This window comes from Octopus bimaculoides, chromosome 1, assembly GCF_046866305.1.
Source record: "Octopus bimaculoides isolate indiv1 chromosome 1, ASM4686630v1, whole genome shotgun sequence".
NCBI classification, from domain to species: domain Eukaryota; kingdom Metazoa; phylum Mollusca; class Cephalopoda; order Octopoda; family Octopodidae; genus Octopus; species Octopus bimaculoides.
In genome coordinates this window covers 153,183,698-153,209,876 of record NC_142928.1, presented here as the reverse complement: position 1 = coordinate 153,209,876, position 26,179 = coordinate 153,183,698, and the positions used below count along the sequence as shown (strand labels likewise).

The window sequence follows — 26,179 nt, the reverse complement described above, 5'->3', positions numbered from 1 at the left end:
TTCTGAGTGTGTTTATTTCGATTAATAAAGTTTTGTTTGAGCCGAGATATGTGCATCTGAATTTAAAGGTTAAAAACCGCAAGCACTTTCTTGACAACCTAATACTATACACGTCAGTACAGCACCAATTGAGAAAAATGCTTCATACTTGAATGCCTGGAGAATGATCCTCAGTGGAATAGTACTGTCTTTCTTTCCAATTCACACGATTGTCTATTCGTTTCTAAATCCTAATACTTCCCGGAGGCTTGATATATCACATACTAATTAAAATAATTGTAATTTGACCTTACAACATTTGTCTTTAACGAAGATATATAACCAAGAAATCTCCGATACAGCCACATTGAAGAAATTGTTATTAGTCATAATACACAGTTTTACAGTCCTTACTACAATAAAATTACGTTTCTATTCTACCCAACTCCTTTACAGTGGCTAAAAGAACAATTTTCTCTTTGGTCATCTGGTTTAGGATACAAAATAGTCCGGGATCGCTAATCGTGCTAAATCGGATGGTTTTGTATTTACCCAGCTAAAATTCGTACGTATAATTTCTACAATTGCATTTTAACTTCATCTATGATTGTTTTATAAACTCTGTAACGGTTAATGGATTCAGTATCAATACTTTCATGATACTTTAATAACCACCCTTTTCTACGATTGTTTAACCTGATATCAGATTTGTTGTCGTTTCTTTGTTATCTATTGATGCACCTAATTAAAACTTATGAACAAGTATAAATATTAATTCTTTCTTGTTGTCCTTAGGAATATGAAATTACTTAGAGTGGTTTCCTAGTCCCTTCGCTCCCACCCCTTTTAGTTGCCACTTACCCCACGGAGAGAATATAGCGACTGCATTCTACCGGTAATCCCACCCACCCAGTCACAGTGGGGTTTGCTAGTTAACCCATAGCTGGGACTCTTACAGATGCTACCACTCCAGACCAGAGTAGACCTGGGAACAATAGTGGCTAAGAGGTGGTTCCACACTCCTCAAACACTGAAACCAGGGCCCAAATGCCCCACTACTGGATGTAGTTTGTAGTCATACCCAGGACTATAAGGCAGAAGTAGTAGGCAGCACAACCAGAGGCAGATCTCGCTTTGTGTGGATGGATAGAGTGAGGAAAGCTTTGCTGTTTAGAGGTTTCGGAGACAAGAGGGCTTATAAATGATAGGAAACCTTGGAGAGTGTTTGTAAACGGATGAGTGAATTTGATGTTGTTCAAAGGGGTACAGAACCAGCATGATGCGGCGGGGGTAAACCAGCATATGCTGTCGGACCTCACTGTTGATATTGGGGGTTGCGCTCTATGCCTTGACCCGAGCATAGAACAGGGCTCACCTCTTTGAGCTGCGAAATGAATGGAATGCTTCCCCCCAAAATGGGGAATAGGCCAAATGCGAAATGAATGGGAATCCCTCCCCCAAAAATAGGGAATAGGCCAAGGTACATATACCACCACACCACACCACATCACACCACCCCGCACACACTAGCACTGACCACTTCCCAGCACCCACACCATCATGCACACACCTACACATGCACACTCCCACCTGTCAAGGTCACCAGCCTTTATCCATACGAGCACACATGCTCTTACATACACGCGCACGCGCACCATCGTTTTGGGATCACTACTACTTCTTCCTAGCTCTCCTGTCTGACCACCTCTCTCCAGCCATCGCCATGATTGACCGCTAGCTACTAAAGCTTCCTTTTTTATTCTCTCTATTTATTTTCTCGTGTTCCTTTCTGTTGAAAGAGCGTAGGCTCGAAACGTAAAATACTTTCTCACCTACCCGAGCGTTAAACTAATACACCTGTTTGTTGTTTTCACATCTGTCTTCAACTTTTGTTTTTCGTAAATTCCATCTATGTATATACATATATATATATATATATATATATATATATATATATATATATATATATATATATATATATATATATATATATATATATATATAAGCATATTAATCATTATAATCAATCTTCATTCCTTATCAGACTTCTGATGAAGTGACTCACGTGTAAAAAAATTGAGCGAGAAAGATTTTCCGAGATCTGTAAGTAACTGTCACTAGAAAGCGTGCGAAAATGTTATAAATAACTTCTTCCACACTTTAACTTTCTATTGTATAATATTTATTCGCAGTATATGACCATTACAGTCTGCACATTTATAAAAACAGTTACCTCGTTCGCATGTATTGGTTTCGGAATGTAATGGAACAGAGATTTATAACCCATTGGCTATATGGATTGCAATTTTTTTGGTATATGTGTGTGTGTGTGTGTGAGAGAGAGAGAGAGAGAGAGAGAGAGAGAGAGAGAGAGAGAGAGAGAGAGAGAGAGAGAGACAGACAGACAGACAGACAGAAAGAGAAAGAGAGAGAGAAAGTTTGATAATAACAGGTATCATGTACATCGAATTGTGTTTGCCGTCCGTTGGTTCTTTAATCCATAGTCCTCGCCATTGAGCAGGAAAGTTATATAGGTACTTTGAAATTATGAAATAATTCGATTATGCATCATCAAGTCGAAGTGAGTCCCCCTTTTGTTTTATACATAAGTATATATGATGGAAGGGGAACGGTGCTAAGTTTCTCTTGAATACAGGAATCGCAGTGCTTTAATAGTTTCATAAAAGTCTATACCGATGAGATGTTGCTGTTTTCTTCTGTGCGTTTTGCTTTCTGAGAAATATACGTTACCAGAATGTAGTATTTTCTAAGTATGGACGACGGAAAGAAATGCTGTACTATGGAAGGTGACTTTTTGAGAACCCATACTGTATGTTCATATGTTATCGAAGCAAACGTCACCAGAACATACAATGTTTTCCACAATAGTTTTGCCTTTTACGGGATAAAGTTCTATGGTTTGGCAATTGTGTAACGCTTCCTTTACTCTATGTTTGGCCACAATATGTTTTTCAGTGTAGTTCTTATTAATACTTAACATTGTTTTTGGGCAGTTGTAGCTCAAAAGAATGCAAAGTTTGGTTGGGGAGGTTCTGAGATTTACAGCCATTGGGGAATTGTTTACTTATGAGGAATTGGAAATATTTTGTAACACTGGTCTCTTATGCCGTTATTGTATGGTGGATTATACCATATAAATTTCTAGCGTATTAGATGCACGTTATTAAACGGTATTGATTACTTCTTGGTAAGGGTTACCTCATTGTAATACCATACAACCCTCTTAAATGTAAATTCGTCGGATTACAATGAAGTTACGCTCTGGCTGATGCTTATTAGTAAATGGGTCATGTCTTTTGGTGGTTGGTAAGATTGCGTGTAGATATAAAACCGAACGCTATGAGGTTTGAAACTATCATACCATATTGTGTTTATTTTAACTGTAACTTGAAACAAAATTACTATCGAAATTAACGATGAGGCAGATTCCTGGATGCATTACATATTACGACTGATGAACTATATCAGTAATAACTTCCTGAATCATTGTATTTCTTTCAATCCCCTTTAAGGAGCGTGCTAACACACAAATACACACACACACATACAGTAGAACACTCAAAAATACACACAAACAGATAGACACTTAGACGCACACTCTAGCCCACACATTCATATATACATATACATGTATGCATGTGTGCGCGTGCATATATATACATGTGTGTGTGTGCATGTGTAGGCGTGTGTGCATGTGTGCGTGTATTTGTGTAGGCGTGTGTGTGTATGTGTATGTATACTTGTGTATGTGTGTAAATCTGGATAACTTAGTACACGTCTATATCAAGAAAGAAAAATTCAATACAATTGTTGAATAACAATTTTATTGTGGTAATTGCAAAATTCAGTCCCTGAAAATCTCTCGAGGTTTCATCCCCGGGGAAAAATACAAGAAAAGGAAAACGATGCCTCATGTAGCGAAGGATGTTAACAGTGAACTGCTACAAGTGGACCTCACATGAAAAGAAGCTGGAATATTCGCTGCGAACAGAAGCAATCGGAGAGGATTGGAATGCCGATGCTTATTTAACCTAAAACTACTTAAAATGCAAATACATATGTATGTATGTGTTTATGCCTTCGTGAGTTTGTGTGGTGCTGTATTGTGTGTGGTGTGTGTGTGTGTGTGTGTGCGTGCGTGTGTGTGTGTGTGTGTGTGTGTGTGTTTATGCCTTCGTGGGTTTGTGTGGTGTTGTATTGTGTGTGTGTGTGTGTGTGTGTGTGTGTGTGTTTGTGTGTGTGTGTGCTGGGCAGAGCATCCATGTACATTTGAAAAGTTTATTGTAGGGCTCCAAAGAACAATAATGCCGAAACGTGCCTAATATCTTTAATGTAAACTTGTGTCTATCCTCACTTTTCCTACGTCTATCTATCTATCTATCTATCTATCTATCTATCTATCTATCTATCTATCTGTCTATATATTCTTTCTGTTATTTTTTCTTTTATTTCTTTCAGCCATTTGACTGCGACCATGCTGGAGCATCGCCTTTAGTCGCGCAAATAGACCCCAGGACTTATTCTTTGCAAGCCTAGTACTTATTCTATCGGCCTCTTTTCGCGAACCGCTAAGTTACGTATGTGTTTATGCTAACTACTTGATAAAATCTTATAAAGATTTTATCGTATATTTAAATTGTATGTATATATATATATATACGAACATAAATAATATATGAATATATGCATATATCCATACATATATGTACATACCTACATCTATATGTATAGATACACGCATATATGGGCACAGGACATCACAAACAACGTTAAACACAATGAGAAACGAAAACATTAAGACGAAGACAGAAAACGAACTTTTTTCCGAACAACGAAAAACCAAACAGAGAAACGAGACTACGCCGCGTCTCGAAGGCAAGGACAATACGCGACTTCGTTGGAACAGTCCTTCCCGCAAAAGGCAAATTAATTAAATTTAGAATTTTTTGCGGAGGGTGGAAGTGTAAACAAGAACAGAACAGTGAGAACAAGACAGTAAAAGACAGTAAAAACAAGATAGAACAGTGAAAACAAACGTTAAGGGCTGTTAGGCCAAGACGATAGAAAAATTATTAATTTGAACGCGGTTTTCTCTATAGGAAGGCAGGAAGTAGAAAGAAAGAATCCCTTCCGTCACGTGTCAGCGACGAGAGGGTCAAGGAGGAGGAGTGAGAGAGGGAACGGGGAAAGGAAGAGAAGAATAGGGGAGGATGGGGAGAGAAAAACAGAATGGATGAAGAACAAGAGAGGGTGAGAGATAGACAGGGAAGTGATAGTAATAGTAGTAGAGTGCACAGAAGAAATTATTAAGATAACACTTACTTGGAGACAGTGCGTGGCGTTCGATCATAAAATAACATAAATAATATATAAATATATGCATATATCCATACATATATGTACATCTATATGTATACATATATGCATATATGGGTACAGGACATGTTCGAAAAATAGTTCGTTTTCTGTCTTCGTCTTTGTTTTCGTTTCTCATTGTGTTTAACGTCTGCGTCCACCAGACCTCACACCACTGGACTTTTTTTTATGGGGATACCTAAAAGACAAAGTCGTTGCAACAGTCGCTGATTTGAGAGCAGCCATTGAACGAGAATGCACGCAAACACCAAACAAATTCTGTTGTGATGTTCGCGATTCCATTCCTTTACGATGTTAGCAGTGCCTGGACCTGAACAGACGTCAGTTTGAAAACAGGCATTGACGAAACAATAAAATAATGTCTAGATGTTATTAGATTTTGAAAATGAAATATATTTTAATAAACACCTACATAACAATTATTTTATGTGTGTATACATTTCTTTTTGGACAGCAATGATAGATCGTTGACCAAAAACCATTCAATTTTTTTTCTCCGTGTTTTTCTCTTTGTTTTCTCCGTATTCTTTCTGTTGAAGAGCGTAGCTCGAAACGTTAAAAGACTTTCTGTATTCCTGAGCGTCAATCTAATACATCCTTTTGTTGTTTACACTACCTGTCCTCGTCTGTTGTTTTTTTTTTCGTACATTCTCCCATATATATATATATATATATATATATATATATATAGGGTCTGTTCTGCTTTTGTCCATCATATTCCTCTCGCAATCTGTTGGTTATCCTAAAACTATATAGAAGACACTTGCTGAAGCTGCCGCACAGTGTACGCTCTATCATCTGGTCTGTATATGAAGCGAATATTTTAAACTGACATCCAAGTCCACTTCTATCAGTTAATATATGCCTACATGAATGTATGCGCACGTGTTTGAGTGTGTTGGGTTAGAAACGAATGAAGGTGACGTCAATAAATGCTTTAGAGTTTATGCTTATTATATGACAGTTGATAATTGGCTCTGTTACAATTCGGAGTATCCCACTGGGTATCATATTATGTTATGTTGTGATTCTTTGACAGGCATAAGTCTGCAATCCGGTTGACTCATTCATCACAGATAAGTTAAATTAATATTACTTATATCATAGACGTATGCAAATTTCTGTTTACCAAAAAGAAAGGAATACACGAGATTTCATCCCTGGTGAAAAAAAAAAAAAGAGAAAAGAAAAGCGATGCATCATCTACTTTGTCTCGTAATCCTGACAAAGTATGACGTTGGTTATATGTCCGACTTCAGGCATGTAGACAAAAGAAATAATTGGGTATATGATATTTGAAAGATTATGACTCTGAGAACGTTACCGTTACATAGCCTATGCCGAATTTCATCTACAGGTACAGCTTTGTGCACATTTCTACAGTCTCAGGAATGATAATAAGTACTTTGTCCTCATCAAAACCAGACGCTTTAAATTTAAAAAAAAATCAAAGTTAATTTGTAAATGATGCTACTTTGAACAGAAAGCTTAAGCTAGAATGGACGTAAATAGTGTGCAAACGTAATCTGCAGACGAGCAAGTGTTGTGGAGCTGAAGAAAATGACATACAACAAATGCTAGCTGGCCACCTGAAAGTCCTGATCTAAACCCTATAGAAAACGTTTGGAAGATTAATGGAGATGGGGCGCGTAGAAAAAAATCCAAAGAACCAAAATGAACTCTGGGAATTATTTAAAAAATGAATGGAACAATGTTACTTCACCATTTTGCAAGAAATTAATTCAGTCCTGTGGTAACAGATGTCAGGAGGTCATTAATAGTTAAGGGATGTACACAAAGTATTAATAGTAATAGTTTCATTCTTGTTGTTATTTATCTTTCATTGTTTTTTATATGTGACCCTTGACTTTTGACCGTTGCAGTTTGGAAGATTATTTGGTTATACCCTCATAACATAGAGAAAATATATATTCCATTCACTTGAAATTTTCACGTAAGATAGATAGTAGATATATCTAAATATGTGTAAAATATCTAGTCTCAACGTTTTTACAATCTTCTATAATAACTATTTCAATACACTTATTCTTACTGACTCTTATATAATGCCCGCTACTATATATATATATATATATATATATATATATATATATATATATATATATATTAATAAATCTCAGAATAGCCAAACAATTTTAGAAATTCCCTGCGCTACCAGTGGTCTAGCGAGAAGAAAAAAACTAGTCAATAGACTATATATTATTCAAATAAATACATGCAATGTACATTTAAACACATAATAGGACATCTAACCCGCTAGAAAGAGCAGTCAAACTCCAAACCACAATTAGGGATAATTTCGAAACCGAATGAAAAATAAAAACATATACCATCTATTTCCTGAACCATGGTTTCAAGCTATTTTTAGCAAAATAAAATATTTTGCAAGGCCAGCTATCATCAGCAGGAAAGCCAAGATTAATACATAAATACGAGGCACGTGAAATAGATGGTAAATGTTTTTATTTTTCATTCCCTTTCGAAATTATCCCTAATTGTGGTTTGGAGTTTCACTGCTCGTTCTAGCGTGTTAGATGTCCTATTATGGACATCTCTCTTATGTGTTTAAATGTACACTTTATGTATTATATATATATATATATATATATATATATATATATATATATATATATATATATATATATATATATATGTAGGGAGAATTCACAAAAAAAAACAAAAGTCGAAGACAGGTGGTGTAGACAGCAAACAGATGTATTAGTATAATGCTCGAGAAGTGAAAAAGTCTTTAACGTTTCAAGCCTACGCTCTTCCACAGAAAGGAACACAGAAAGAAACAAGGAGAGAAAAAAATAATGTGTAGTGGCTAGCGATCTATCATACATGTATATACATACGTACTTACATACATATTATGTATGTGTGTGTAAGTGTATGTATATGTATAGATCGCTAGCCACTACACATTATTTTTTTCTCTCCTTGTTTCTTTCTGTGTTCCTTTCTGTGGAAGAGCGTGGGCTCAAAACGTTAAAGACTTTTTCACTTCCTGAGCTTTATAATAATACATCTATTTGTTTTCTACACCACCTGTCTTCGTCTTTTGTTTTTTTTATTGTGAATTCTCCCTTACACACACACACACACACACACACACACACACACACACACACACACACACACACACACACACACACACACACACACACACACATATATATATATATATATGTATACATACATATAAATACATATATAAACACACACACACATACACATAGATATATACTTATATATATATATATATATAAATTGACAGAATGAGATAAAAAAAAATTCAAGGCAGTAAATAGATTTCATATCATTTATCAAGAAAAGGTTTTACAACTGTTTCCGGGATATTTTATATATCCCTTCTTCAGAGACGGTGCGAGAAAATGTTTGAGTGTTAATTATTGTAGAGAAGATATGAAATACAGAGGGAAGTAAGAGAACGAATATAGAAGTGAGATACATAAGGATATTGTATTTGCAGTTCCATTATTCAAGTAGAATGGTGTATATAAGTGGTGAAAAAATGTTTTAGGTAAAGAAATTTTCTTGTACCTAGTTTGTGAGTTCCAGTGGTAGTTATATGTGGTCATTCCAAGCATAGAGCCTTGTAAACAGTCTTGGTCGACCGAGGGGTGTTTTTTGGATGTGAATTAAAATGTGTTGGTAGTGTTAATGGATAGATAGAGGAAGGAGAGATGTATATGATTAGAGAGAGGAGACAGGTCAAATTAAAGACTGGAAGAGAGAATGGGAGGGAAAAGAGAAGCAAAAAGAGGGGGGACAAAAAAGAAACGAAGAGAGAGGGAACGAAATGAAAGAGGGTGTGTTAGTTAGTGGCCATAATAAAGTGATTGGAGGAAGGGAGAGGTGAGGGGAGAGAGAAAGAGATGAGAGGGTAAGGAGTAAAAGAGTATGAGATATGAGTAGGTGTGGTCTCATAGAGATTAAGGGATGGGTACAGAAAAGTTAGAGAGAAGATAAGAGTAGGGTGAAATGTAAGTGGGCATTGTTGCTGGTAGTAAAAATTGAGGTGGAATGAAGAATATATAAAGGAGCCGAAATTGCTATAAATAGACATGTGTGGTAGGTTAGTAGGAAACGAAAGTAAGAATGTATATGTGTGAATGTGTATACAAACATACGTACCCCCACGTGGATATATATGCATACATACTTCAACTCATACAAGCTTATGTATGTTCACGCGCATTCACACACATACACACTCATTCGTATCCATCTTTGTATATATAAAGATGCATGCATACAAATACACACACTTACACAGGCACGTATGTGTACATATATATATTTACATATACCGACATACAAATCCATACTTATATAAAATATATATATATAAATTTTGATTGAACAATGCAATTATTACATCAATTTAAATGCAGAGCTATCTTCAGCTGCACACACACACACACACAATATATATATATATATATATATATATATATATATATACGGTTTAGATATAGATTCAAGGCTTGAATATGGTACTTATGCGAAGGCACCCGAATATCACATCCCAAAAGGATGGGTGATTAAAATCAAATAATAAGCAACACGGATTTCAAAAGTGATTGCAGTACGCACGTTTCATGCTACTTCAATTTATTTAAGTAATGTGAGCATTACCTTAAATGCAATATGAAGAGCAATCTTCAGCTGCACGAAAAAATGTAGAAAAAAGACATATTACAAATGTGGCAACATATTAAAACCAAGTGGGAGAGAGCAGAGGAAGAATATATAAGTCCATCTTGACATAGCAGGGTCTATATATATATATATATATATATATATATGGAATTTTAACAGGTAGGATACATTAATATAAATTTTCTTAAATATTTTAAGACAGTAAGAAGATGGAAGAAATTCATGTTGTCGCTAATGTAGTAGAAGTGACTATGCGTTGTGCTATATGTATTATTATCCCATGATAATCCCTGCCTGGTTAGTCTTACTTCATCCTATTTTGGCGATTACACTATTTTACCTTTCTATGAATTTCTACCCAACTAGTCATATTATGTATTAGTAGTGATATAGAAGTAAGTCTCCCTTGACTAAATCCTATACGCCCCAGAAACTATAAAACCATACATACAATAACATTTATAATATTACATCCCATAAAACCACTTCGGTTTGAATACCTTTTACTGCCCTCACTACTTCCATACCTATTACCCCCTCTTTTTAGGTTACTTTTTACGACATAGCTATTGTTTTTAATCGTTCCCCCATCGTACCCCAAATAATATTTTCCCTGTATGAGCATCTTAAGTTGTCATAGTCTCCTGCCCCTTTAAGTGGTGATTAACATCAAGATTTAAAATCCTTCCCTACCCCTCCTCTTTTTTTAGACAATTACTTCTACCTAATTGACTCTCCTTAAAGTTTTGTTTCTTTTCGCTTGGGAGGTGGGAGATACCTATGATAATATTTATGACCAATAGCCAGCCATGAGCTGTCAACTCACTCTTGTTCTTTATTCAAAACATACACAGTAGTTGATAAAGAGATAAATAAATTGTAAATGAATTACAACCCTATGAACCCACTAAGCTCCATGCTATTCTAGGGAATTGTAGCCTGTTTTTTTATTAGCCATTTCTGCTACAATGGTGACAACATGAATTTCTTCCTTCATCTTCCTCTGCTAAAATATTTAAGAAAACATATTAATGTATCCTACCTGTTGAAATTCCATATACATTTTGTTTTCTTTTATTGTGCAGCTTAAGATTGCACTGCATTTGAATTGATGTAATGATTGCATTGTTCAATTAAATGGAGCCGCTTGAAATGGTCGTACCGCATTACTACTTGATATCCTGTTGCTTTTTATTATTTATTTTACTCACCTTACTTCGAGGTGTGCGGATAATACAGGACTGACTTGGTGCTTAAACTGAAGTACCTAATTCAACTGAATCTTAATTATTTCTTACACACACACACACACACACACACACACACACACACACACACACACACACATATATATATATCTATATATAAGATACGAAGAATTTTCGTCAGGATGATCCAAACCTTTTAGTATATAATTTAAGTATCCTCGTCAAGTCTAGCCAAATTGTTTGCTTTACCTATCTACTTTAACACACACTTTCTCTCTCTCTCTCTTTCTCTCTCTCTCTCTCTCTCTTTCTCTCTCTCTCTCTCTCTCTCTCTCTCTCTCTCTCTCTCTCTCTCTCTTTCACTCTCTGTCACTGTCTGTCTGTCTGTCTATCTGTCTCTCTCACTTTCGCTGTTTCTGTCTGACTGTCTCTCTTTAACTCTCTTTCTCTCTCTATATATATATCTATATATGTATACATATATATATACATATATACACATATATACACACAGACATATATACATGTATACATACACACACACATAAATATATAAGAGTATGTATATGTATATGTGTGTGTGTGTGTCTGTGTGTGCACGTGTGCGTTACGGTTTTTTCAGCTACACATTTATCGCACGACTATCTCGCATATATATCTCTCACCGGTCGCCAAGTTACAAAGTTCATCATTCCAGCTGTGATTACTTCTTTTATCTAAAAGTCCACAGTCCTGATTGCCCCCATGGTTGTCAGGTCTATCCTCCATCCAGAAATCAAACGTAGGTACTTCTCCATTCTGCCATACAAAGACGTTCTTATTAATATCTTTTGATAATCCAAAATAAAAATTCACGTCGGACCACTGATCTGAAAATCAAACATAAAACACAAGTAAAGAATCAGTTTGCAAAAATTTATTATTCGATGTATATTTGACCATTATAATATTTTCTTGTTATTCTTGTTATTGCTGTGGTTAAGCCCCAGCGTGGCCGTAATCAATCATGACATCCTGCTTAATTTTGCCGACAAAGTGTATTCTGGATTACATCATGCATTTTGTAACCAGTCAAATGATCGATCACTCAATATAGATATTTTCATCCACTGTGCTGCAACACACACCACAGCTGCATATGATCCGGTAGTGTGCCCCATTTTTAGTGTAGTAGAGAAATAGCTAAATATTTTGAAACGGCGAAATGTAATGCGCGGCCCCATATCCGTTTTGAAATAATATTTATAAATACAAACATAATTCATACACAGGTACATAACATTTCCAAAATCTAATGGACTATCGTATTAAACCTAATTCAGTATGCCTTGGATTGAAAAAAGTTTTCAAATCGGCATAAGTGGCTAAAACAATACCTACGATGTAGGTTCTGTTTTCGGACACACATTTCTACGCTTCTAATGCAAATAAACCTGTTTCAGGTAAAATAAACTAACAATCCGAACATTAATGTATGCTGGTTTCAGTCACTGAACTGCACTTTTACTGAAATAAAAAAATTCCTTATATTATCATAACTAATGCAAAGAAAATACAGTAATTTGCAAAATCAAAGTAGAAAAAGACGCGTTAAGAACAAAGCCCTATAGCTATTACCCACAATTTTTACATCCAGAGTTCAGATTTTGCCGACAGGGTGTTATCTGAACTCAGATTGGGCTTGGGATCTCGTTCTCTCTAGTGACGAAAGTCGATTTAATTGATCTTTGCTACCCAAATCTTTGAGCTTTGAGCACATTATAGAAATCAACATACAGGGTGTTCAGGTTAAATTTGAAAGTTTGCATAAAATGAAAAGAAAATTCCATCCAAAAAGTTTTTAAATATATTTAAAATGTTTTTAAATATTGTTGTAGTGAAAATGGTACCCCGCTTTCCACGTGACAAGCCAGATAATCAGTCGATGTAGGAGGTCAGTAGTAGTACACTCGTTGTAAGAGTTCTCAGTTGGAGTTAGAGTCAGTTACGTGATATATACGAGTTCGAATTTACCGTCAAGGTAGACGTTTAAAAGTTATTATCTTGCGCAGCTATCAGCGAGAGCACGATAGACGAGTCAAAGGTAAGACGTGGAATACCACCACAACGTAAAAGTGGCGACAAGAATATAACAGTGCCGACAATAACATACAAGTCGACAAGGATCCTCATTATAACAAATATCAACTAGGTTATGGCTAGCAAATAACGGTATACTCAAAATACCGTCCTCAGCTTCCATCACGGCCTCAAGACAGCTCCGAAACTTGGCACATGCGTTCCTCAATGTGTGTATGGGAAGGCTTCAGACACCTCCTTGATCTCGGCTATCAGCACGGCTTTAATGTTGCCGGCAGGGCAGTTGGTGTCCTTCTCAACTGCGCCCCACACATAGTGATCCGTTGGATGAAAATTGGGGAAATTAGGATCTCCCAAGTTGGAGCAGATGAAGTCGTAGATATTCTACGACAACCACTTTGAATCTTTCAAGAAGTATGGCAAGGCGATGAATCCTACCACGACACATATGGCCTTCCAGTAGTAACCCTCTTCAGGTAGGGTTTGACTGCAGTCTCTAGCAGCTTCACATAGTTAAGTGTATTGAGCTTTAATCCCTGTTCAAGGATGTGGGATGTATGACGTCATCATTACTGGAGACACTCCCAAAGACCATCACATTTTGGGATAACTACATTTTCATGATGACCGTATCAGATCTTATTGCTCTTTCATTGCGCACAGAACTTTGAGCAGAAGCCATGAGATCGGCATTTTGAAACACCCCACAAATCATCATGATACAGGTAAATCTTTCCAATATTCAGCTACTTTCTTGTCCTCCATGTCAGCTGACATTTTCTCAGCTACAACTTTAATCTTTATGCTCTCCAACTCTGTTGACTGTTCACCAATACATCAAGCTGATCATGGAAAGAGGATAGATAATAGGTCGTGAACTTTAATTATTCAAGTTTTACACAGGTGAAAGAAGATTCGTGTAATATCTTAACCAAGTACGATTTAATCATTGTTAGTAAAACAGATGATTATAATGAAGGCTTAAGAAGGAATAGATTTTCTTTATGAGAAGAAAGATAATGGATTTTGCTTTTACAACTTTGCTTTTGTAATGCAAATATTCGATATTGTTTATAGCCATTACGATATGCAATAAAACAAAGTTACTAGCACTCATTACCTAGCTGTAAAATTTCCTTCAAAATTGATATTTCTTTCTCTTAGGACAATCTGCAATGTGTTTCTATAGTATAAGATTATGAATAATATGAAAGTTGATCACATATTTATGATATAAGTACCTTTCAAGCTGAATGCAAAGTACATCTTGAGAAATTTATTAACGTTGTAGTAGTAGTAGTAGTAGTAGTAGTAGTAGTAGTAGTAGTAGTAGTAGTAGGAGGAGGAGGAGGAGGAGGAGGAGGAGGAGGGAAAAGTAGGAGGAGGAGTATGGAGTATTTGCTGCTGCAGCTGCAGCAGTAGTTGATATTTAGCCTTGGGCTTGCCCTGAACAACGGGATGACTTAATACCAAAGATCTCATTCACGATACCATCCGTCATTTAGTGGATCACTACCTACACGAGGCCTTATGTGATCTTTTCTAGTGACAGTAAGTATGGAGAAAAGATAATTTAACAGTTATTTCTATCTAGTTGATCTTTTCCCTTGGATAAAATTAGTGCCGTTGTTTGTCAACAACAACTATCGGCGGTACTGTTATTTATAACATCGTTCGTGCGTTTGTACTGGTTTTAGCTTTAAGGTTTTAGGGTTAGGGTTCGGGTTTTAGAGTTAGGGTTAGTTTTAGGGTTAGGGTTAGGGTTATGATTATTTTTGCCATAACCTAACTCATAACCCTAACCCTAACTCTAACCCTAAGACCCTAAACACTTACAAGGGAATAAGGATATAATTAACAGGGAATAACGATCTTGACACTGGCGAAAATTATTGTTTACAAAAACAGCAGTAACTGTATTCAGCTGAATAGACGTCAGTGATTGGTTGAAATTACAGAAATACAACTTCAACATGAAATAACTTGCGATGTAGAAATTTTTGTTAAGAAGGCTAAGAGAAAAAGATGTTTTATATGACACATTCTACCAGTATCGCAAGTTTGAAAGTGTTTCGTTAAGAAAACAACTGGTGCCCGTCAATTCAGAAAGATCCTTTTCATGTTCATTTATATATATATATATATATATATATATATATATATATATATATATATATATAATATGTGACAATTAGTTGGTTACCATAATAAAACTCAGATTTTCGGATGTCAGGGCGGAATTCTGCTCCGGCATCTCGTCAGTTATTAAGACAAACAAAAGAGCTATGAGAATGACCGTTAAATAAAGGGAAATTACCCGAATATTTGTGCATGTGCGTATAGAAACGTATATATGAACATAATTGTGCGCGTATGGGTATATATACGTGTGTATGTGCGTGTTTGCAGGTATGTATATGTGTACATGTGTATGCATGCATATGCATGTATATATATAGGTGTATATGTGGGCGTGCTTGCATGTGTTCCACACGAATGTGAGTGAGCATATGCATATATGCACATTCACTTGGGTGTGCGTGCGCGCATGTGCATGTATGTATGTACATGCGCGCATACGCGGATTCTATGAGCGTGGGTTTACCTTCGAGTATTTTTACTTTCTTCCTATTCGGGTAATTTCCCTTTATTTAACGGTCATTCTCATAGCTCTTTTGTTTGTCTTAACTGTCATCTTCATATATATATATATATATATATATATATATATATGAACATGAAAACATGGTATACGTTAAACTATTTCTTTACCGCTGCTGATTTTTTTTTTTTTTGCCACGTGATGGTGAAAGATATTTCCGTATCTAGTTATGTGACGTAAATAACAAGAATTCAATTGAATTAATATATACGGTAGGATATGATTCGTTGAAGAGCACGAAATTATTTTTGACATAGGCACAAAATCTAAAATTTGAGGCGGGTGGTGTCTTGTAGTCTATTACACTGATTGCGGAGAAATTTTCATAGTTTCATTGCGGTCATTTTCATAGCATTTTTCTTTGTCTTAATAACTGACGAGATGCCGGAGCAGAATTCCGACCCGACATCCGAAACTCTGAGTTCTCTTATGGCAACCGACTAATTGTCACATATTATATTATAGATAAATTCCTCTATTTACATAATATCGAGGTCTCATTCATTCTTTTGTTTTCATATTATTATTATTATTATTATTATTATTATTATTATTATTATTATTATTATTATTATTATTATTATTATTATTATTATTATTTTATGTTTGACTTTTGTTTTGCATTTGTACAAGTTGGATCCAAGTCTCACCCAGAGACCTCAAGAGACAACAAGTTAGAAGTTCATGTAGGTGTTATGCCTAGGGTACCATATATTTGGATTTGTACAGTTTTGTTCTAGTGAATGTTTAAGAAGCCATAAGAAAATTATGTGTTTGTTTTAAAATTTGAGATCGCAAAGACAGTATTTTACGTAGGATATGGGCAGTTCCCATGAGCACTATCTTTTGAACTTCAGCCATTTTGGGGTTTCCTGGTATCTGAGCTAGGTAGTAATCAGCCCGTTTCGCTGTCATTCCCAGGGCACCTATGACAATAGGTATTGTTTTCGTCTTCAGATTCCACATTTTGCTAATTTCTATTTCAAGATCTTTATATTTGCTCAGTTTTTGGTAGGTCTTGACAGATACGTTTATATCGATTGGGACAGTCATATCAATGAGGAAGCATGATTTTTGTCTGAAGTCTTTCAGTATGATGTCTGGCCTATTTGCGTCTATCTTTCTGTCAGTTTGAATGGTGAAGTTCCAGAGGAGTGCAATGTGATCATTTTCAAGTACTGGGGGTGGTTTGTGTTCCCACCAGTTTTTATCATGGGGCAAGTCCAGGTTTTTGCATATTACCCAGTGAATATATTGTGCAGCTCTATCATGCCTGTTGAGATACTCTGTAGGCGCAAGCAGACTGCACATGGAGACAACATGATCGATGGTCTCATTTTGTTGTTGGCATATACGACATAATGGGGAGCTGCCGTTCTTTAATATGTTGGCCTGGTAGTTCTTAGTAGGTAGGCATTGATCTTGGGCTGCTATGATAAACCCCTCTGTTTCTGATTTCAAGCCAGAGGCCATTAACCATTGGTGGGTAAGGGCTTTGTCAATATCTGCATTATTCGCTCTCTTTGGGTATTTGCCATTGAGAGGTTTTCCATGCCATTTTTCAGTCATAATATCTAAGGCAGCAATTTTGGCACGGGTTTTCAAGCGCTTAGCTTTTTCTGCAGGTGTTTCTAGTTCGTCTAATTCTTGAATTTGTTGCCATTGGAATTCACTTAGATATTCCTTTGCCTGTTTTGTTACTGAGTAAGATGCTTTCTTGCTTTCATGTTTTGAGACAAGTTTTAGCATCCAGTCCTCAGAGTTTTTCAGATAGGTGTCTAGGCCAATTGTGGCTACCTTCATTGTTAATGCCAGCTGTAGAAGTCCTCGGCCTCCCTCTTTTCTTGGCAGATAAAGACGGTCTATATATGCCTTAGGGTGGTGCATTCTATACATTGTCAACAGTTTTCGTATTTTTCTGTCAACATTACATATTTCAGTAATTGACCAGTTAACGATATTGACACTGTAAGTCACGACTGGTATGGCCAGAGCATTGATCGCTTCGATCCTGTTTCTCGTATTCAGCTCTGTCTTCAGTATTGCTCTCACCCTGCGATAACATTCTCTGCTGATCCTTTCCCTCATCACTGAATGTTTGATATTGTCCCCTTCAATTACCCCTAGGTATTTGTAACTCTCCGCTGGTTCTAACTCTTTTATGACATTTTGCTGGTCAAGGTTCACATTAGATGTTTTTGTCATTTTTCCTTTGATAAAGGTAGCTTTTTCACATTTATCAAGGCCAAATTGCATCCTGATGTCATCACTGAATTGTTTAACAATCGCTAGTAGGCCTTTGAGTTGTTGGTCATTTTTTGCAAAGAGCTTTAAATCATCCATGTAAATGAGATGATTTATATTTTTGTCAAATATTTTATAACCATACTGTGCATCATTGAGCAATTTTGAGAGCGGTATTAGGGCTAGACAGAAGAGGAGTGGTGATAGTGAGTCACCCTGGAAAATGCCACATGAAATTCTTACATCTCCAGCATTTAGAGATTCATTGTCATTGTTCAACGTCAGTGTGGTTCTCCATGATCTCATACTTACAGATAAAAAGTTTCGCAGAGTAGAAGCTATTTTATACATTTCCAGACATTTCCTAATCCAGCTATGTGGTAGACTATCAAAGGCCTTGTTATAGTCTATCCAGGCTATTGACAAGTTTTTGTGTCGCTTGTGACAATCTTCTAAGATCATCTTATTGATGAGTAACTGATCTTTACAACCATAAGATCCACGTTTACATCCCTTTTGTTCATTAGGGAATATGCTACTTTCTATTAAAAAACTATAGGTGTACTCGGTTAGGACAGATGTTAGCGTCTTATACATTGTTGTTAAGCAGGTTATGGGTCGATAATTTTTTGGTTCGTTTGTTTCCTCATTTTTTGGAAGCAGGAATGTTAAACCATTAACTAGCCAAGAGGGCATCAAACTAGGATTTTGCAAAACATCGTTGTAAAGTTTTGTTAGCAGTTCATGGCTCTCTGGGAAGGCATTCAACCAGAAGTTAGGAATTTTATCCTTTCCTGGAGACTTCCATTTGCTTGACCTCCTGAGAGCAGATCTTATATCTTCTACCTTGACCCTCTCCCACTTTTACTCCTCTAAGGAGTCTAGGTCTGTAGATATTCTATCAATCCAAGGGGCCTTTTCATTGTGTGTTTTATCTTCTGCCCAGATTTTATTCCAAAATTCTTGCACTTCTTCTTTTGATGGGACAGACTTTATTGTTACTGGTGTTTTCCCTATCTTCCTGTAGAAATTTTTGGGGTTATTTTTGAACATTTTATTATCTCTGAAGAATCTAACACGCTTTTCTTACCTTGTATTATTATTATTATTATTATTATTATTATTATTATTATTATTATTATTATTATTATTATATATAAATGAAGAATAAATGATATGCTAATGGAGGGCGTTGAGCTGACCAATATAGCAGGTAAATTATTTATTTCGTCTGTTAAAATATATACTCAAAACTGAACACACTAAACCTAAGTTATTATTGGAGTTTGATATAGTGACTCATGAATTCGATTATCAATTTAATCGACTCTGCCGTTCCATTATAATCATTAACATGTTGATTGAAACCAAAATCAAAATTTATAAATGGATTTATTTTGCTGATAGTATATTCACATTGTCAATACTATGTTTGTTACAAGGTAAAGCAAAGTCCCAATTCGAAATGATACGGCCATCAGCTTTTAATATTGAAGAGGGCATGTCCTAAAAGATATTCCATAATTCTTAAACATTGATTAAACAGAAATTATATTCCGTAAAATCTCAAACAATGTAAAGCTGTAATATATCACAAAATATTTCCTTTGTTTCAATATTCATTCGAATTGTTAAGTATAATGTGCAGAACGTCACTAATATTAATCGTTACTTGAATAATTTTCAACGGGCAACAAATTTTCTTTTGTAACGCATTGAAAATAAATGATAATATAATATAATTCTTTTTAAAATATGTTCGAAATAAGTGACTACATTCGATATTTTATCAAAAATTGATGTATTTTCTATTTGCAAAAAAATAATCAGAATAGAAAGTACAAATAAAAGAAAAATTGCAAGAAAAACGGAATGTAATTTGCAAAATGGCAGAAAATTTAAATCAAGAATTTCATTGAACAGTTATAGTTTATGAAATTTGATATATCTTGAGTGCATTTGCGCTTGTGTGCGCGCGTGCGAGCGTGTGTGTGTATGTGTGTGTGTGTGTGTGTGTGTGTGTGTTTGTGTATGTTTGAGAGAGAGAGGGAGAGAGAGCGTGAGAGCGTGTTATGTGTGTGGGAGTGTGTGTATAAAATAGCAAACTGTTACTCACTCAATTTGTCTTGTATATAGTACATTATTTCTATATTTTTCATGTGAATAAGTTGTCCTCGGTCCTCATTGCAAATGTCTGCCGCGTGATTCCATGATGCTTTTTCTGAACTTATTTGAAAACATAATCTAAATTCTGGTGAATAAGTGTAGCCGGCTGACGTTGGACATTCAGCTATAGGAAGACAAGGAAAAATATGTTTCATGTGTTAAATCTTTTGGAGAGGTAATAACTTATGTTAATTTCAGGCCGCTATTAACTTTTGACTGACTTAGTAATATTTTCTCTCACTCAGTACACCTCAATTCAGACTGATTTGTAACTGCAGGCCGACAAGCAGAACTGTTAATCATTTGCCTTCCAGTTTTGTTTTTGCGTACACAACTAATCTCTTTCTAAAATTTTCTTTACTACAGCATTCTCTCATCCTGCCATGCACATAGTTATTATGTGTTAAATCTTTTATTCCTCACAATACATCAGGATAGCGTAACCGATCGATATTCCATCCACCAACGTTAGAAATGTGTGCTCAGAAGCTGGTGTTAAACTCACCTATGTTGATATTCCTCACCTCTTAATGAATGTGTATAGAAACTGATTACTGCATAATTAAAGCGTAAAGAAGTAACCTTTCTAACTTACGAATATCCCGATTATTGCTCTTATCTCAAGCATTTCTAGCCTATTATTAAAGGTTCCCTTTTTTATCACCTTGTGTCTTTTCCCGTTACTCAGTGATTTGTAATAGTCATATTTATCATATTTCTTACATGACACATTTATAGTTACATGTCTTGACAACTTTGATATGAGACATATTGTGGGTTCGATTTTAAACTATAACTGATTGAGAATCTTCCAGTAAATTAATGCTCATTTATCAACTTCATCTTCAAATTTGATTGGGAGATTCTTAACAGGACGTTTTTCTGCTGCATAAGAAGCGACTGGTTCTTTAATGGGTCTTCAATTATCGAGTAATGTACTTTACACGGATTAAATAATCTCTTCTAAGCTCTTCTAACTCTAATAACAATGTCCTCTCAGCCGCTTAGAACCGAAAATTCCTTTGCAGATAAAACTGTTTTATATTCCACTCTTCTGTTAAATATGCAAAGAATACACCTTCTGTCATTCATTAATACGGTTCATGAAGAGTTGAGTCAACAACAAAAACACTAAAAAACATCATTTAATGAGTTCGGTATAGCAGCACAGATGTTACACCGCATCTTTTTTAAAATAACAGAGTGGTTATACCTGGAATGCTTTGGATCAGAGGTCCATTCGATATGAGGTGACCTGGAGCTTAGCATCATAAACTGTTAATATCTTTGAGCTGTTCTCAATTTTAATTTGTGGCTGGGATGAGGGAGAATAAGTAAATGATCAGACAAATTAACTTGTAATTTTTTAATGTATTAAATTACTGAGTTCAAATCCAACCCTAGTTCATTCTAATCGCTACACAGTCTATCGATATTAGATTACATATTAAAGACATTCCTGTTTTAATTGGTGCAGTCAACACAATACCCAAAAGAGTTGAAAGGATATAGGAATTCAGACACACATTGCAGTCTAACACAAACGTACTGACTTGTATTCTGCAAGACCTCTAAGAAATATTCTTGAGATTCGAGATGTGTTATTATCACATCGCAGGAAAATACCCCTGTTAATTAAATTAGCAAGCAGTAGTTTTTATAATAATGATAATTTCATGCCTCTTCGGAAGTGATCGCTGCTACAGAGGCTTGGTTGTAGGCTCAACTTTCTGAGTTCATTTTACAGGGCTTAGGGAAACTGAAGGACCGATGTAATGTCTGTGAATCTGAGAAGGGAAAAAGTTGAATAAAATCATAATTAACTGATCCTCCTGTATTTTCTTTTTCCCAAAGACAAGAACATTTCAGCATCAGCTCGTATACATAATACCTCCGATTTTTTCTATTAGTTGCAATGATGTTATTCCCACCCACAATTTTAACTCCTAACTCCACTTTAATCAAATGTGCTCAGTAATTTCTATTTATCTGACTTTCCTGCAAACTTTAGACTTCCTCTCTCAGCAACACATTTCCCCAAATTTACCCTCAAGGTGATATCAAACAAGGTGATATCAAACAGTTCACGGACAAGTTATGTGTAATAAAAAAAGTTTTAACATTGTCTCCTTCGAAGTAGTCAACTTGAGCAGCAATACACCGGTCCCAGCGTTCCTGCTACTTTTGTAATCCGGCCTAAATGTTTTCCGTAAGCGAGTCGAGGACCATTTGCGATTCGCACTTGATCTCGTCAATGGTGTTAAAACGGCAACCTTTGAATAACCTTTTCATCTTGGGGAAAATATAGAAGTCCGGAGGTGCTAAACCTGGTGAATATGGTGGATGCGGGAGCGATACCACGTTGTATTTAGCGAGAAACTGACGAGAGAGGAGAACTCCGTGACAGGGTGCATTCTCATCGTTAAGCATCCAGTTTTTTGCGCTCTACTGATCCAGCCGTATTCGCCTAATGTTCACTCCCCAGGCACTTCAAAACATCACAGTAGAACTCTCGATTGACGGTCTGCGGGTTGAATTCTCGATACATAAGACCGCGGATATCGAAAGAAAGCGATGAGCATGCTCTTGATCGAGTTGCGTCTCTGTCGTGCCTTCTTCGGTCGTGGAGATGGAGGGTTTTTCCATTGTGACGATTGCTGCTTCGTCTCAGGTTCGTACCCGTAGACCCAACTCTCGTCAACGGTGATGTTCCTCGACATGAAGGATGGGTCACCAGCGGCACGTTGACATAGAACCTTGACAGATTTCAACGCAATATTCTTTCTGCTTAGTAGTCAGCAGGTGAGGGACAAACCTGGCAGAAACACGTCGCATGTTCATTTCAGATGTTACGATTGCCTGCATGGACTCATGCGATAGACCAACAACATCAGCAATGTCGTTGAGTGTCTTCCAACGATCGTCATGCACAATCTGATGAATTTACTCCACATTTTCGGAGGTGACGCTCGTGACAGGTCTTCCAGATCATTCATTGTTTACAGGGGCGTTCACCCGCTTTTGAAGCAGCCGAAACATTGCGTTCGACCCGTTGCCTCCTTACCGTAAACTTGCCAAAGCATGTTCAATGTTTCTGCTGTTGACTTCCCAAATTTTAGCACAACATTTTACGTTGGCTGTTTGTTCGAGCTTCCTGAATATGACAAAATAGTAGACTACAGCATACACGTGGTCAGAAACAAACAAATTTCAGAACTTACGAAGTAAATACAGAAATGTCAATCGGCACATTGCCTCGTGAAGGTCACTGTTAGCTCTCAGTACGCACACAACGATGTGTTACCAACTGTTGGCGCGCAAAGAACTATTTGGAGAACTCCTTGATACAGCCTAGTAGATATACGTAATGCAAAAAAATCCCTTTCTCATCTCTATCTCCTCCCCTACCTCTATCTCTCTGCCTCCCTTCCTCACTGACCACTGATGTATATAAATATGTATGTAAATAGATATGTGTCTATGTGTATATGTTTGAGTGTATGTCTGTGTAAATAGCTCGAAATGTCAAAGACTTTCCGTATTCCCGAGCGTCATACTAATATATAGTTTTGTTATTTACACCACCTGTCCTCGTCTGTTGTTATTATTTGTATATTCTCCCATATATATATATATATATATATATATATATATATATATATATATATATATACACAAATACATATATATATATATACATATATATATATATTGATATATATATATATATACATTCATATATACATATATATATATACTTACATATATATATACATACATATATATATACATACATATATATATATATATACATATACATATATATATATATATATATATGTACATATACATATATATATATATATATATATATATATATATATATATATATATATATACATACATATATATATGCATACATACATACATATATATATATATATATATATATATATGTATATATATATACATACATATTTATTTATTTATTTATTTATGTGTTTCAGCCAAGTGGCTGCGGCCATGCTGGTGCACCACCGTGATTTTCACGTTCCTTGCATGGCTCTTCTCCCCCACCTGACATGGTCCAATCAAGAGTTTTGATGGCACATCTGGTGTATAAGAGAATTTGACATAGCTGCCCTAAACTGCGTCTCATTACGAGCTATTGGTTCGTCTAGTATCGTGGAGAGGAAAGCGTCAAGTTTTGTCTTGAAGACCTCCGCATCCATGTCTTGCATGTCTCTCAAATGTTTTGGCAGGGCATTGAAGAGCTGAGGTCCTCTGAAACCGAGGCTGCTGCAGTATCTCGTTCTTATGTGAGATGCAGTGGATGGTACCTTTGGCACCATGCAGTAGCGACCCGTGCGGGGATTCCTGTAGTACTTGATACCAAAGTTTGGCACCAGTCCTTCCAGTATTTTCCATATGTATATTATTACATATCTCTCCCGCTTGCGCTCCAGGGAGTAGAGACCTAGTGCCTTCAGTCGCTCCCTGTAGTTCAACTGTTGGACCGTGGCGATCTTTTTTGTATAGTGCCGCTGAATTGCCTCGAGTTCTGCTGTCCGCTTAACACTGTGTGGTGACCACAACTGAGAGCAATAGTCTAGGCGGTTCAGAACAAATGTCTTCCATAGAGTCAACATGACTTTTTGATCCCTCGTACGGAATGTCCGCAGTATCCACCCTGCCAGTTGTCTGCACTTTGCTGTCAACTTGACAATGTGCATGTGAAATGATTCATCACTACAAATGTTGATACATACATATATATATATATACATACATATATATATACACAGACATATATACATATACACATATATATATACATATATATTTTTTTTTTTTTTTAATTTTATTTATGTGTTTCAGCCAAGTGGCTGCGGTCATGCTGGTGCACCACCGTGATTTTCACGTTCCTTGCATGGCTCTTCTCCCCCACCTGACATGGTCCAATCAAGAGTTTTGATGGCACATCTGGTGTATAAGAGAATTTGACACAGCTGCCCTAAACTGCGTCTCATTATGAGCCATTGGTTCGTCTGGTATCGTGGAGAGGAAAGCGTCAAGTTTTGTCTTGAAGACCTCCGCATCCATGTCTTGCATGTCTCTCAAATGTTTTGGCAGGGCATTGAAGAGCTGAGGTCCTCTGAAACCGAGGCTGCTGCAGTATCTCGTTCTTATGTGAGATGCAGTGGACGGTAACTTTGGCACCATGCAGTGGCGACCCATGCGGGCATTCCTGTAGTACTTGATACCAAAGTTTGGCACCAGTCCTTCCAGTATTTTCCATATGTATATTATTACATATCTCTCCCGCCTGCGCTCCAGGGAGTAGAGACCTAGTGCCCTCAGTCGCTCCCTGTAGTTCATCTGTTGGACTGTGGCGATCTTTTTTGTATAGTGCCGCTGAATTGCCTCGAGTTCTGCTGTCCGCTTAACACTGTGTGGTGACCACAACTGAGAGCAATAGTCTAGGCGGCTCAGAACAAATGTCTTCCATAGAATCAACATGACTTTTTGATCCCTTGTACGGAATGTCCTCAGTATTCACCCTGCCAGTTGTCTGCACTTTGCTGTCAACTTGACAATGTGCATGTGAAATGATGCATCAGTACACATGTTGATGCCCAGATCTCTTACCGTTTGTGGTTCTGGGATTGCAGTACCTCCAGGCCCTGTGTATGCCAGTTGGGAGGTACTTGTGGTCTTGTAGCGCAGTACTTGA

General features: G+C 36.4%; 1 protein-coding gene across 1 annotated transcript in view; it reads right to left on the bottom strand.

Annotated features, from left to right (window-relative positions):
• Nucleotides 1-8,714: 8,714 nt before the first annotated feature.
• Nucleotides 8,715-26,179, bottom strand: part of LOC106871887 (macrophage mannose receptor 1) — a 24,508-nt gene continuing 7,043 nt past the window's right edge. Inside the window, exons 2-3 of the mRNA XM_014918640.3 lie at nt 20,396-20,569; nt 8,715-12,163 (exon numbers count right to left, since the gene is read on the bottom strand). Of these exons, the coding sequence (XP_014774126.1) occupies nt 11,925-12,163; nt 20,396-20,569 (413 nt within the window). The 3' untranslated portion in view covers nt 8,715-11,924. The remainder of the gene's footprint in view (nt 12,164-20,395; nt 20,570-26,179) is intronic.